The 14,878-nt window shown below is 42.3% G+C and overlaps 1 protein-coding gene across 3 annotated transcripts in view; it reads right to left on the bottom strand.

Annotated features, from left to right (window-relative positions):
• Positions 1–14,878, bottom strand: part of SRF (serum response factor) — an 870,566-nt gene that overhangs the window by 223,687 nt on the left and 632,001 nt on the right. For 2 of the 3 annotated variants that reach the window (XM_044060034.1, XM_044060036.1), the window contains exon 4: positions 10,322–10,498. The exons of the other annotated variant lie outside the window; for it this stretch is intronic. In XM_044060034.1, coding sequence (XP_043915969.1) covers positions 10,322–10,498 — 177 coding nt within the window. The remainder of the gene's footprint in view (positions 1–10,321; positions 10,499–14,878) is intronic. 3 annotated transcript variants of the gene reach the window in all.

The raw sequence follows: 14,878 nt of genomic DNA, 5'->3' as shown, positions 1-14,878 counted from the left end.
GTTATTTTGTCATTCCATGAGTTGTGAAGAACCTAAATTCTTCTGCTGGTATGCAATAAAACCACATTTTATAAGCTGGTTGTGCCTCTTGCATTTTATACTCCACTACATTATATATAGATATTGATTATAGGTACAAATAAAAATGTATAGATACAGTGTGTGTGTAATATGGAAACGCATGTAAATCCATGCATGTACATATGCACACATCACATGCATACACAAAACCACTCTATCATGGTGCAGAAAGTAAAGTTTTGTACCTACCATAAATGTAGATGTTAGAGTGTTCACACTGCTGCAGTCATCACACTTGGGTTATCCTGCCATCAGGCGGTCCCGCAGTCGGCCAGAGTTCCAAAGTCTTGGTCCGGCGTCGGTTGCTGTTGCTTCTTCCCTGAAGTCAGTGTGCCAGGGGTATATAATATGCATCTGACGCCATTTTCTTCAGTTTTTCTTGCCCCAGATGTCAGGTGTCCCCAAGTGGGTAGGAAATACATATTGCTAATCAAAAATATACATATAAAATTAAAACAATACCTTCAGTTACCAGCAAACACACCCCAAAGGTTGTATAGGATAGAAGGGTATAGATAAGTCCAGCTGGTTCAGAGGGGATGGAGGGAGGGTAACCTGGACTGCAGCAGTGTGAACACTCGAACATCTACATTTATGGTAGGTACAAAACTGTACTATGTTCATCGTGTTACATTGCTGCAGTCATCACACTTGGGTTGAATCCCAAAGCTAAGTTTGGGTGGCTGGTCGATAAAGAATTAGGATTGGCTAAGAGGCCCTGCAGAACTGCAGTGGCAAATCCTGCTCTGGATTTAGAGTAAAGAGGCAGGTGGTAATGCTTGGTGAATTTGTGCACTGAACTCCAAGTTGCAGCCTCCAAACTTTTCTTGGTAGGTACTCCTCTGAGAAAGGCTGTTGAAGTGGCTGTTGCCCTGGTGGAATGAGGCCTAATGTTATTAGGGACTGATTTTCCATGCTGTGTGTAGCAGTACCGAATACAGTGTCCTATCCATTTGGATATAGTCTGCTTTGAGACAGCCTTGCCTTGTGATCCTGCAGCATATGCTACAAACAGTTGATCAGTTTTCCTGAAAGCTTTTGTTTTGTCCAAGTTGAAGCATAGCTGCCTGTGTATGTCCAAAGAATGCAGAAGTTTCTCCCCTTTATTTTGGGGGTTTGGATAAAAAGTAGGCAAATGGATGGTTTGGTTAAGAGCCACACTAGATACCACCTTTGGCATGAAGGTAGGGTTTGTCCTTAAAGATACCCTGTCCTGATGAAAAATGATAAAAGGTTCCACTGCCATTAATGCCTGTAGCTCTGAGACTCTTCGTGCTGAAGTTACTGCCAGGAACAGAGCTGTTTTCCATGATAAAAATTTTAGATCGGCTGTATTGGCTGGCTCAAAAGGTGGTAGGGTCAGTTTTTCCAAAACGAAATTGAGGTCGCAAGTTGGTGTTGGTGCTCTCCGGGATGGTCTTATGTTTTTAGCCCCTCTGAGGTACTGCTTTAACAAGGGATGAGAGAATAAAAGAGGATCCGTGTTGTAATGTGCAGAAATGGCAGAGGCGTGGATCTTAATTGATGAAAAGGATAGGCCTCTGTCCAGCATCTCAGTTAAGTATTGTAAAATCTGAGGAATGTTTGGAACAAGAGGGTCAAGGCTGTGAGCCTGGTTCCAGGCGCAGAATCTCTTCCATTTTTCGAGTAAGCTTTCCTGGTGCTAGGCTTCCTGGCCCCCAAAATGACATCCATAACAGCTTTAGAGAGAGGTGTTGCCTGTTTGACTAAAGTATATGCCATGCAGCCAGGTTTAGGGTTTTGAGTTGACCGTGCAGGATCTGATTGTTTTGTTGAGTCAGAAGGTGTGGAATTTGGGGCAAAATCCATGGTGGGCCCTGAGCCAAGTTCCTTAAGATAGGGTACCAGTGCTGGCGTGGCCAGTCTGGAGCAATCAGGATCATCTGTGGTTTTTCTTGTCTGGCTTTTAGGAGTAACTTTGAAAGGAGAGGCAGTGGTGGGAAGGCATAGACTTCCGTTTTTCCAGCTGAACAGATGAGCATCAACTTTCCATGCTTGTTTGTGATAAGTCCTTGTGCAGAATTTTTGTAGTTGGCAATTCAGAGGGGAGGCAAAAGATCCATGTCTGGGCATCCCCATTTTGTGTTATCATGCTGAAGATTTGTGGATTCAATTTCCATTTGTGAGGGTCCATGATATTTATGCTTAGGTCGTCTGCCAGAGTATTTTTCTTTCCTGGCAGGAATTGTGCTTGCAGGTGAACTTGGTATGTTAGAGCTGTGTTCCACAAGGTCATAGCTTGCCTGCATAGGGGATAAGAATGAGTGCCCCCTTGTTTGTTTACGTACCACATTACTGTGGTGTTGTCTGTCTTTAGTAATAGTTGTCCTGGATGTAGAAGGTCCTTGAAAGCTGCTAGGGCATTCTGAACAGCCAACATCTCTTTTTGATTGATGTGAAGATGCATCTGGTCTGTGGTCCACTTGCCCTGAATGCATTTTCCTGCTATGTGTGCTCCCCAGACGTAATCCGAAGCACGTGTTTGCCTGACTGTGGGTTGGGTAAAAGGCTGACCCTTGTTTAGGCGACATGCCTGTGCCCACCATCGAAACTCCTGTTGTAGGCAGGGAATCATTGGAATTACTGCTTCTAGACTGTGAGAATGTCGAGTCCAAACACTTTTTAGGTACCATTGTAATTTCCTCATATGCAGTCTGGCATATGGTATTAGTAGTATGCAGGATGCCATGAATCCCAGGGCCTGCAGAATTTTTCTTGCAGGGAGATGGGACATTTTTGCCAGTAGTTGAAAATATTGAGTTAGTTGCACTTGTTTGTCTGGCGTGAGGTAAGTCATCTGGGCCGTTGTATTTAAGCTGGCACCCAGGAATGTAATCTGTTGTGAGGGCACTAGTTTTGACTTCTTTTCGTTTACTGTGTACCCTAGAGAAATTAGCAACTTTTTCACAAACACCAGATGCTGTAGAAGAATGTTCCCAGTCTCTGCTTGAATGAGGCAGTCGTCCAGGTATGGATATATTTGAATTCCTTTTTGTCTGCAAAATGCAATTACTGGTGCCAGGCACTTTGTGAAGACCCTGGATGCAGTAGATAAGCCAAAGGGCAGTGTAGAGAATTGGTAGTGCATTGTACCAGCTTTGAATTTGAGGTATCTTCTGCAATTTTGTCTGATAGGGACATGCAGGTATGCCTCTGAGGTCCAGAGTAACAAGCCAAGCCTTCTTGCCCAGCATGGGTAGAAGCTGCTGTAATGTCAACATTTTGAATTTCGGAATATCCGTATTCAGAATTGAAAGGTCCAGTATAGGCCTCCAGGCTTTGTCCTTTCTGGGGACCAGGAAGAGTTTTGAGTAAAATCCTTGTCCTTGTTCCTGTTGTGGTACTTTCTGTATAGCTCTCATGTCCATGAGGGCTGAAATTTGTTTTTGTGCCTCTGCCCATTGATTTTGTGGCAGGTCTGTCATTCCTTTTAGCTTTGTAAAGTATGGAAGTGGAATCTGTAACCTTGAGACACAATATTCAGGACTCATTTGTCTTGGGTGTTGCTTGCCAGTTTTGAGAAAAAAGTGCTAGTTTTCCCCCTAAGGGGGCTTCCAAAAGGGACGTGCTTGGCGTACGCAAAGGAAAGTCATTGTGACTGTTTCCTGTAAGGTTGAGACTTATCACCTTCTTTTGGGGTTGAGGTGCCCCACTGTCGTTGTCTGTTTGAGCCTTGGGGTTTGAGATCTGCATCTTGGGCATCTGTATCTGCCTTTCTGTGGCCTGTCTGACACTGGAAAGGACCAATTTTTTGTTGGACAATTTCTGCTAAACCGAGGTGGCTGTACCTGTAAGAAATCCTTGACTGTTTGCATAGATTTAGCTTTATCCTCAATTTTCTTTAACACCTCTTCTGCCTTAACATCAAACAAGGTATCATGTTGTAAAGGAGCATCCAGTAACTCTGCCTTAACATGATCAGGTGCTATTAAATATTGTTGGTACTTAAGCATGTGAAACTGGCAATTTAAAGCTCTTACTGCTAAAGTTGCAGACGTGTATACTTTCTTCCCTCATCTATCCAAAGCTCTGGAATCTCTGTCCGAGGGTACTGGATTTTTTGCAATGGAAGCCTTAACCCCTTTTGGAACCTGGGAAATAGTTTCTGGATCAGCAGAAGGGTTTTTGTAAAGAAACTTGTGAGAGTCAGGGACTCTATACCACCTATCTGGCTTGGCTGGAGCAGGGGGGTAAAGAGTCAGGAGATAAGCTGGATTCAGAGAACACATCATCCACAATGTCTAGCACAGGTGGAATAGCCAGGGGCCTGTGCTGAGGCAATAAGAGGAAATCCCTGAGCCTTTCCTTGGATTCTGAGTAATCCTGACTTTCCCAATGGAAATGTTCCCTCATGGTATGTAAAGTTTCCCCAAAAGAATAATCCTCAGGAGGAGAGGCTGAAATGATAGATTCCTCAGCATCCATGTCCTCATAGGGGGGTAAAGAGTATCCCTGGTCTGAAGAGGAATCAGAGGAAATGGAAACCTGATCAGAGGAGTCGGTCTGTATCCTGCCTAGGCCTTTTCTCAGGAGGGGGATGGGAACCCCTGATTAGAGTAATGAGGTCTTCGGCCATTTTAAGCATCTGTTTCTTAGGCATGGAGGACTGTCCAGGAGAATGCTGTACTTGTTTCTTTGTCTTTAATGGTACCTTTGTCTTGGCTGTTGTTTTAATGGCAAGTTGTAAAGGTCTGAAAACACCCTCAGAAGTCGGTGCTTGCTCAGCGGCTCTGGACCCATCTGAGGGATTAGTTTCCGTAGGCCCAATACCTTGAGTTTCCAGAGGCCTAGATGTCTCACAGTGGGCGTCAGAAGCGGCCTGTGGCTCTGAGGTAGTGGGTGTCAGGGGCTGCGAAAGCACCTCACTGAGAACCGGCGACTGGCCTAGAAGAGGTTTCACCGTCTGTTTTGGACCTCGGATGCCTGTCTTTATCCTTGTTTTTGCGTTTTTACAGTATTGAGGTCGTCGGCTGATCCGATGGCATGGTATAATTGAACCTTAGGCCAAAGTTGTGTAAAGCAAAATCAAAACATCTTTTAATAGTGCGTTTGTTGAATCTAGCACAAAAGTGACAACTAGTGACGTCGTGATCAAAGCCTACGCATGGAATACAGTAAGAGTGGAAGTCCTTATGAGGTATTTGCTTCCCACAAGAAATACAATTATTAACTTTTTCTGACATTGGTCTGAGGCAAGAAAAAGGTTTCCCCAACGGGGTACTTAGCTTTATTGAAGACTTCGGATCTGAAATTCGACTTCGAAAATCTCAGGAGTCGGCCGACCGGCACTTGCAAACTACTTCTGCTTCGGGCACCGCGCGGCAAGAAAGACTGAAGAAAATGGCGTTGGATGCATATTATATTCCCCTGGCACACTAACGTCAGGGAAGAAGCGACATCAACCGACGCCGACCAAGGAACTCTGGCCGACTGCGGGACTGCCTGATGGCAGGATAACCCAAGTGTGATGACTGCAGCAGTGTAACACGATGAACATCTTCAAGTATAATCCAATCATACCTTCATCAAATGCATTTTGCAAAATAACCTGAACTATCCAAAAGAGAGAACAAAGGACATGGGGGCTGTATTGATAAGCAGCCAGAATAGACACGCAACCTGAAACCCAGGACAAAGACTGCATCCATTTAAAGGGCAAGAAAGGCAAATCTTGCTCTGCTCCTAGGTACGTCTCACTTGTATTTTCAAAAGGTGTGAACATATGTTCCTGTAGATGCATCACAAAAACTCTGTCAAAACAAAGAAGGCTATTGTACTGACCGCTGATCTGATGAGACTTGCCCTCATCTATCTCCTGGAGGAGACGATATGTAATTAGAAAAAGGTCTTCCATAAAAGAAACTTAAATGCGCTGAGATACCAAGCTCAAAGAAGCGATGGAGGGTCCATTTTTTAAGCAAAATGTAAGCCCTACCAATGAGGAATGCATCTCACAGGAAATGTTGGGTGAAGTACCGCCTATTATATTCTAATTGGTGCCATTGAGAAGGTGTGCATGGTGGAATATATCATCTGGTAAACAAGCACAGGGAAAAGGTGTACTCTGAAAGATAACACAGAATAACAGCGGTAGAGACATATGTTGACTCTATACATCTGGTAGCACACCAAGAAAAGAACTGGTTCATTAAGCCAGATGGGATTTTTCGGTTAACAATTTTCTAGCCTCCTGTTATTTGCATAAACCTTCAAGGGAGAATAAGTGTCATAGACGGGCAAGCTGAAATCTCTGGCCCAAAGTTAGTCCTCCCAAGGTTGTCACTGAATAAGGACATATTCTGGTGGGCAAAGGGGGTGTAGAGGGCTTGAAGGTTCAGAGAGTCCTCTCTGCACATCTGCAGTATTTGGGAACCATGGCCGTCTTGGCCAAAATGGTGCCATCAGGATAAGCTATTACTTTTTTTCTGGACTTTAAAAGCACTTTTGAGAAAAAGGGGACTGGGAAGGGGTGACATATAGAATCCCCTGCTTTGATAAGTTTAACAAGGCATACACTACCCAAGCCCCACTGCAAGGGAACCTGGAGCAAAATCTGCTAATATTATATGTCTGGCATGCAATCAAGCAGTTTTATGTTCTAAAAGAACTCCCTGTCCAGCTGCCATTCATTTGGGTTGTCCAAGGAACTCCTCAGGGGATCTGCGTTCATATTACTTGACTGAGACTATTAACTATTTGGAGATTAAGGCCGTGTTACAAAGTCATTCCAAAGCTATGATGGCCATCCTGCATACAGGAGAAGTGAGAGTGCCCCATTTTATTAATGTATCCAATTCAGTGTGGCACTGTCTATTAGAATCTGCAGGTCACATGAACGAAGCACTGATCTGAACATACGGGGGACATTTATGATAGCCATAATTTCTTTATAAATAAATGTCCTATCCTAATACTTTTGAGCCATCTCCTCAGCATTCAATTTCCCCATGGCTACCCATGCCAACTCCTTAGCACGGTTTTCTTTTTCTTTTTTGTTTTAAATTTGCAGTGCATGCATATGCTTTTCTGCAGAGTACTCATGTTTTTCCTAACTTGGAAGGTCACAATGGTGCTTCTGTTGGGAAGGTGGGCAAGTATCCCCTGGCCTGGAGAGAAGTTTCATATATTTCGCAAAGGCCATAAAGGTTGCTTCTAAGGAGAGCCATTTTCTTCTTATAAAACTTTATAAGATGTAACCTGGTGAACATATAGAATATAAATGAGATGAAAATAATCAAACTTGGCCACTTACCACTTTCAGAAACCTAGAGGACTGAAACTAATAGACTTGCTTGAACAGGTGACTATTCAATTCTTGCAACCAAAATGAACTGAAGATGGTGCAGGCTGCTCTCATCTTTAAGGTTAGGTTTGCTACTGATATCCTCAGCACAGAAAGGAGACCAGTACTGCTCTGGGATATCCAACTGTTGCTGCTGCTGTGGCTAATCCCATGTGTTAGGATTTTTACTGTGCTAATGACTCTTATCAATATATATGCAACAGAAAACAGAAGTGCACTGTGGGAGTAAGGGTGTGATAAGTAGCATCCCTAAAAATCTGTGCGTGCTGAGCAATCCTAATGCAGGCTTACACCAGTCCTGACTGTTTCTGTAGCAGAAATAGACATTTGATCCCTCAATCTTCCTGTAGCAGAAACAAAAACATTATATCCCTCAATCCAAATCACTCAGAAAAATGTTACTGAGACAGGAAGGCAAGTCTAACATCTGAAGTGCATAAGAAACTTCTCCAAATCAGATAAAAAGTGAGTTCCCTTGGCAGAACAAAGTTATTGTATACTGTAGTGATGTCTTTATGCATCAGAAATAAATTTTGTTTTATATTTTATGAAAGGGTGCAAGTTTTACCACAGGTAACTACTAAAATCTAGGCAGGAACCTCCTTTTAATTTTCTTAAAATGTAAACACAAGCTAGCACATCACACAACTAACTCCATCTTACACTCCACAAAATTCACATTTTTACAGAAAAAGACCCAGAAGGGAGTGATTTTGTTCAACAACAACAAACTCATAAGCCTGGTCTCTTTAAACAGATACAGAAAGAACTGGTCAGCATCAGAATTTTAACAGATAATACATCTCATGCACTCACCTCATCCATACAGCAATTTTACTGAACTAGTTATAACATACAAATTATACAATGACCCTCCATTAATATTAAAAAACGTGCACACTGGTCAGCGTGCACATTGTAAATCTGAGTTACAGTAATGGAAAAAGGTCCGGTCACCCAGACTTTCCATTACTATAACTCTTACAACAACACTGTCTCGCTATGTTAAACAAGTTTAACATAGCGAGGCAGCTTTAAAAAAAGCAACGGAGATTCTCTGTTGCTTTTTAAAGCTATCTCGCTATGTTAAACCTATTTAACATAGCAAAACAGTTTGTAAAAAGCAACGGAGATCTTGCTTTGTCCGTTGCTTTTGCCCACAGTTCTGATGTACTGCGTAGGCATACGCATGCGCAGTACATCAGAACTGCATAAACTCTGAACAGCTGCGGAAGGGCAGCAAGGAGGCATTATACAATGCCATTATTTAAGAAAAGTAATTTTTTTTTTTCTTAAATAATGTCATTGTATAATAGCAATACTTCTGGGTGTGGGTAATGCTGGATTTACCCACGGTTGGCTTTGTTTTCCACTCAGGCTTCGCCCTCGTGACCAAACCACATCCAGGCGTGGGTAATTGCTATATAAAACAATGTGCTTGAGGTTTATCTAATCTTTTCTAGTACCTAAAAAATTTGGGAGATGCAAGCTTAAAACAGTTGTGACCAGTCTATTTGCATCACACATGTATAAAACAGCTCAAGGGCACAACGCCATTACTCATTACTACTTACTGAAAATTTCTTGTCAAGTTTGTATGGTATCTGTATAGCCTACTCAGCACTGTGAAGACAGAAACAATGAAATGTCAATTTCCAAGATGGCCACAAGTAATGTGCTGCTACAACACAAACCTTTGGCACTACTAAGAGGACAGGAGGAGGAGAGGAAAACCTGAGGGGGAAGGCGGTTATTTTCAAGGCACATGTCCACTGTAACCTGCACAAAGTGGGTAACATTACAAATATAGCAGACAATGGCATTAACACTGCATTTGATATTTCTGCACTTCCTGTGGCACCCATTACCAGTGCCACACCTGGATTATTTAAAGTGTCTCAACACAATCACTGGCTGCAGGGCTAGTCGACTAAGCAACTTAACCTCAAGGAGGAGGGAAAATGAGCACAAGAAGCATAGAGAAAGGTTTCTAGATCAACACATAGGTGAAGACAACTAGCTGTGCTACAGGATTTTTTCAACTTCTCTACACGTGTGCAGATCGTATGGCAACAAGATTCTTTTTTTCTAATCCAAAACTTTTTTTTATAAAAAAAACACAGTGCAGCACAGCAATGAGAAGAGATTCTTCTATCTAACTGCTACACTACAAAAAGTGACAAAAGACAACGCTCAAGCTTTCTCACGCCTTAGATGCATGGAAATAGTTGCTCTTCAGCCTACAGCAAGCATAAACCTCAGGGATGTACACTTACTGCACTGTCTTCCTTAGCACAGTCCCCGTAGCAGTAGTCCTCTGACAAAATAGAAAAGATTAAGTTACCATAAATGTTAAGTACCTTACCACTTAATTTCCAATGATGTCTGCAAATTATTCCTGGCACAATGATAGACCAATAATGCCAAAGAGAAAACCTACCAGAGTTAAAACAAACTGGGACAAGAAGTCCAACAACATGAAGCGACTTCCTGGGAAGCTTCTGTCCTAACCACTTGGGCAGCCTATTACATAGAAGTAGTAATAGAGACAGAAATGGAGAAAGCAATGCAAAACCATCTACCTGACCACCACCATACAATTTACACTGAAGTAATGTAAACAAGAAACAGTGGGAAGTTAATTAACTTGGAAAAATGCCGTGGAGGGAACAGAGGGAAAGGTATGCTGTAAGTGTTCGCCAATACTCTGGCTATGCAAAAGTACTCTGTACTGCTCCGCTACTATACAGTTACAGTTTGTAACTGCTACAAGTCCTGTTCTGTGGTTAATCTAGAAAATTAGCTCCATGGTTTCCATGTGATAAGGGCAAATTTTTACCCCAAGCCAATAACAAACAAGCACTGCACACACCAACTAATGGGATCTACAGTTAAAAAAAAAAAAAATCCCCTGACCTGCCAGTGAGACAAGTTGCCCTCCCGCTCCTGGGAACCGGAAGAACGTCTGCTGCCCATGTTGTGCCTGCCCAGATGAGGTGGCATTCGTCTGGCCCTGCTGACCCGAAATAGTCAGTGCGTGCGTCTGTAACTGACCAAAAGGAATAGTAGGTGTCCCTGGTGGGAGAGGAGTGCCTGCCAGGAAATAATTAAAAAAAAAAAAATAACAGATTCAGTAAAGCCAGCAAATAACCTTCACTAATTTTTTTTTAATTCTTGGACCTACTGCCCTCAAAACCTACAGGTTTACATTGGTATGCTAAAAAGTCATTTTTGTATTAAATCTATAGATGCTGCCAGTCCATAACCAGTGCATGGGTCAGACTTAAGGCACATAACCGCTCTGTTGCAAGTCGAAGTTCTTATTTTTAAGTTTAAGAAGCGTATCAATTAAAAAAGTCACTTCATTTCCAGATGAGTTCTGGATAAACAGGAAAGCATGATGGGGTGCGATCCAAATAAAACAAACTACAAAATTCAATAATATAAAACACATTAAGCAAATAAGACACTACACTGTGTAAAATAAACAATGAGGGACACAAGGACAATTTGGGAATAAAAAGCAACACACAAGTCAAAAAAGTCTTTCACAACACATCCATGTAGAACACTGGTAAATTTGGTTGAAGAATAAACAGGGGTCAGCACAGCCCTAGCCAAGAGGAGAAAGGCAGATTTCCTAGTGAGAACTCCCCATCAGCAGTCATGCAATGGAATGACTGGCAAGTGTAGGACAACGCACAGAGTCAACATCTGCATCTGTCAACAATGCTTATTGCGTCAGAGAAATTTTTTTTCCCCACAAGCTCAGAGCTCATTAAGTAAAGAGGTAAAACAGAACAGACGTCTGCATGGCAGGTGTTGGTGCTTTATCACTAAGATCCCATTCTGAACTTTTCAATTCAAAATATTGCACTTGACTGCATTAATTCAAATTCCCTACATCATTCTATTTCTTGATAGGTTAGGGCAAGGTCTTTATTCTCATCCACAGGCTTTGTGCAAAGGGAAGGTATAAAACATCTTATGGTCATGTTCAGAAAATTAAACAAGCAGAGACACCAAGTAAGCATCTGCACTTCCAACAGAAATAAATTCTGAAGGGAAAAAATGAGGAATACAACTAAGGAGGCTTCTTATGGTCAGCATTAAAATAACTACCCATTCATTCTCACCAAGGGCTCGCTCCAGGCCAGTCTTTCTATATGTCCCACCCCCTCTGTGATCAAAAAGGTTCATCAGGATAGACCCTCTCAGATTATGCGCAAAATGTGGTGAAAGTGACAGTCATGGTCGTGCGGACACAAAGAGAGATTGCAGTGACAGTACAGAAATAGTAGCTATACAACTCACTGGTTTAAAACACCAAAAAAGTGTAGCACTAAAAAGATAAGATCAGAGCTGCCAAAATTGGTGGTGGTGAAAAGATACAGAAACAAATATGTGGAAAGAAGGGTGAATGATACAGAAAAGACAAATTGTTTGTTTGTGTCTTTTGGCTTTTCCCGGTTAGGGGTCGCCACAGCGGAACTCCGGTCCGCTAATGACTGGTAGTGGATTTTTACGTACTGGGTTACCAGCCCTGACGCACAACCTTCAATGAAGGCATGCCCCATTCACGTATGCCTCCACACAGAAGACGCTCTAGCTGAGAATCGAACGGGACGTCTTGCTATGAGGAGACAACACTACCGCAGCACCACCACCGCAGTGATACAGAAAAGACAAATCAGAGCCATAAACAGCAGAAAGAAAGAGTGGCTGAAAGAGGAAAAATGTACAACTGGAAAGGAAAACAGAACTTCAGAGGAGGCTGGAAATGGGGAAAAGAAGGAAAGGAGGTACCAGCAGAAACAGGATGAACAAGGAGAGTAAGGGATGGTAAAGCAACCTTGTGAGAAAAGAGAAACGCTATGGTCACTCAGTGCTTGGTCAAAGAGAGATAGCATAAGGAAAATTATGCAGACCCCATCATCAGACAATACTCTGTACTAATATTCTGTAGTAATTTAATGTACTGGAACTGGTGCTTCCAAACATGAATGAACAAGTATAAAAACACCATCATGAATAACACATTATATTTTAAGGTCCTCAAATAAGTGTATACACAAGGTGAAAACAGAACAACTGTGCCATTTGGTTTCTGGGAATACCTCTCACCTGTACCTATTTTGGAGGTACAGTAGAGAGTTTATTATCCAAACTAATTGGGACCTAGGGTAATTCAGATAATCAAACTGTTCGGATAATCCAACATATAATTGAACTGGATAAAAAACTTCTAAAATCTTGTTTTTTTTCTGGACAAAAGAATACACTTTCAACCATTCAGTGATTCCAGTGGGCAATAAAGAATATTTTCACACACAAGCTGCCTAAGCAGCTCAAAAAACACGCTCAAGCAAATACGTATAAATATTTACATATTCAGACTATGATTTTTCCTACCCGAAAACTTTGGAAGACTGGATCTGATAACTGACGTTTCAGACAATCGACCATCTACTGTACCTACCTATATTCTGAATTAATTTAACACTTCACATGATGTACCTTTTTTCAGGTACATTCCTATTTTCATGCTTGATTTACCAAGTAAGCCAGGTGACATGACCAAAACACTGGTGGCAACAATAACTTAAAGAAAGAAGCCCCCACATGTTACATCCCCTTTTTCAGAAGCAAAAATAAATGAGTTTGTGAGGTACATTTTTGCAGTATCATTATTAAAAATTACAGATTTATGCTATATCTTTGATAATACTTGCATCTTATAATTTTTTTCGGTCTCAGTTTTGTTTTTCTGAGTAGAATTCCACAATCCTAATGAAAGGAAAAGCTATGTTCATAGGTACATACTAGGCTATCGGCCCTAGGACCTATACAAGCCCAGCCAAAAAGATACCATGGCTTTTACCACCCAAGAAAATTATTTTCATGTGCCACTGTCGAGCAGAGCCACAGAAGTGATCCCAGGGATGAATTTCCTATTTCCCATCCAATCATCAAGATTTTTCTTGAAGAGTGCTAATGAGGAGCTTTGTTTGATATAGACAGGTAGTTTATTCCAGAGTATGGGAAGTCTCTGGGACAGGAATCTAACCCTCCGGCATGTTCTGTTTATTGTGGTGACAAGGTTAAGGTCTCTAGAGCATGTAGCTCAGAGGAATTGGGATTTCTTTAAGTGGAGCATGTCCAACAGCTCTGGGTCTGACATAGCTTTGTATGTTAGGCAGAGATCACCTCTGAGTAGGTGATATGCGACAGAGTAAAGCTGGAATTTTTTGAGACGGTCTGCGTAGGGCATCTGTTTGAGGCCGGTAATCCTCTTTGTGAGGTATTTCTGCGACCTTTCCAGTTGTTGTAGATGTCTTGTGAGGTACATACCAAAAGGGGTGTTGTACTCTATAATGGATCTAATGAGTGATGAGTAGAGGGGAACAATGACCTCTTTTTTTTCTGGATGAGAAACCTTTTGTGATGGTGTGCCACGTAGAAGGATTTCCTGACTATTGTGGCAATGTGATTATCAAAGGAGAGACTACTGTCCACCTGTGTCCCAAGGTCTCTTATCACACTTTCAGTGTTAAGTATACTACCGCCTACGTTATAGTTCATGGGTACAGAGTTTTTACTAAAGGGGATGACAATGCACTTTTTGGCATTGAGCTTGAGGCCAAGGCTTTGCCACCAGGCATCTGTCTCAGTGAGGCCCTTTTGTAGGATGTCAACATCATTAGGAGTTTCGATTATGGCTCCTAGTTTGCAGTCATCTGCAAATTTCGTTAGCCAAAGACCTTCTGTGTTAGCCTGTACTTCAGAGAAGTAGATACCAAACAGGAGAGGACCCAGGACTGAACCCTGTGGTACTCCACTTGTCACTGGTCTGAAGTCAGATTTGGAGTCTGCTACTTTCACAGTGTGGGTTCTGTCCGTGAGCCAGTTGGCAACCCATCTTGTGATATAGGGATTTATACCTAGTTTAGTGAGTTTATCTATAATTCCAGAGTGGGGGATGGTGTTGAAAGCCTTGGCAAGATCTAGATAGGCTGTGAATGACCTTACCCTCATCTACGGCTTTGGTGACTGCTTCAAAGAAGTCTATCAGGTTTAGGAGACATGATCTGCCTTTTACAAACCCGAACTGGGTGAGGTCCAGAGTTTGGATATTACCAATGCCTTTGTTTATAAGTTCCATGATGATATGTTCCATGGCCTTGCAGACCAGGCTCATCAGGCTAATGGGGCGGTAGTTCCCGGGGTCCGTGGTGGCTCCCCCTTTGTGGAGTAGGATAATAGTCACTGTGCACCATTCAGTGGGCACAAAGCCTGAGGTGATTGAACATCTTACTTAGGTGGGGTGCCAGCCCATTCTGTAGTTCGTGTAGAACGCACCCTGGGATGTTGTCTGGTCCCATGGATGCTGTGTTCTTGGCTTTGGAGAGTGAGGTTTTTACCTGTGCAGCCGTGATTACAGGAACTTTGCATTCTTCCGGTATAGAGACCCTT

This window comes from Protopterus annectens, chromosome 1.part2 (genome assembly GCF_019279795.1).
Source record: "Protopterus annectens isolate FY-2018-M chromosome 1.part2, PAN1.0, whole genome shotgun sequence".
NCBI lineage: Eukaryota > Metazoa > Chordata > Ceratodontiformes > Protopteridae > Protopterus > Protopterus annectens.
Note: the sequence above shows the minus strand (reverse complement) of the source record. Positions and strands in the feature narration are given on the sequence as shown.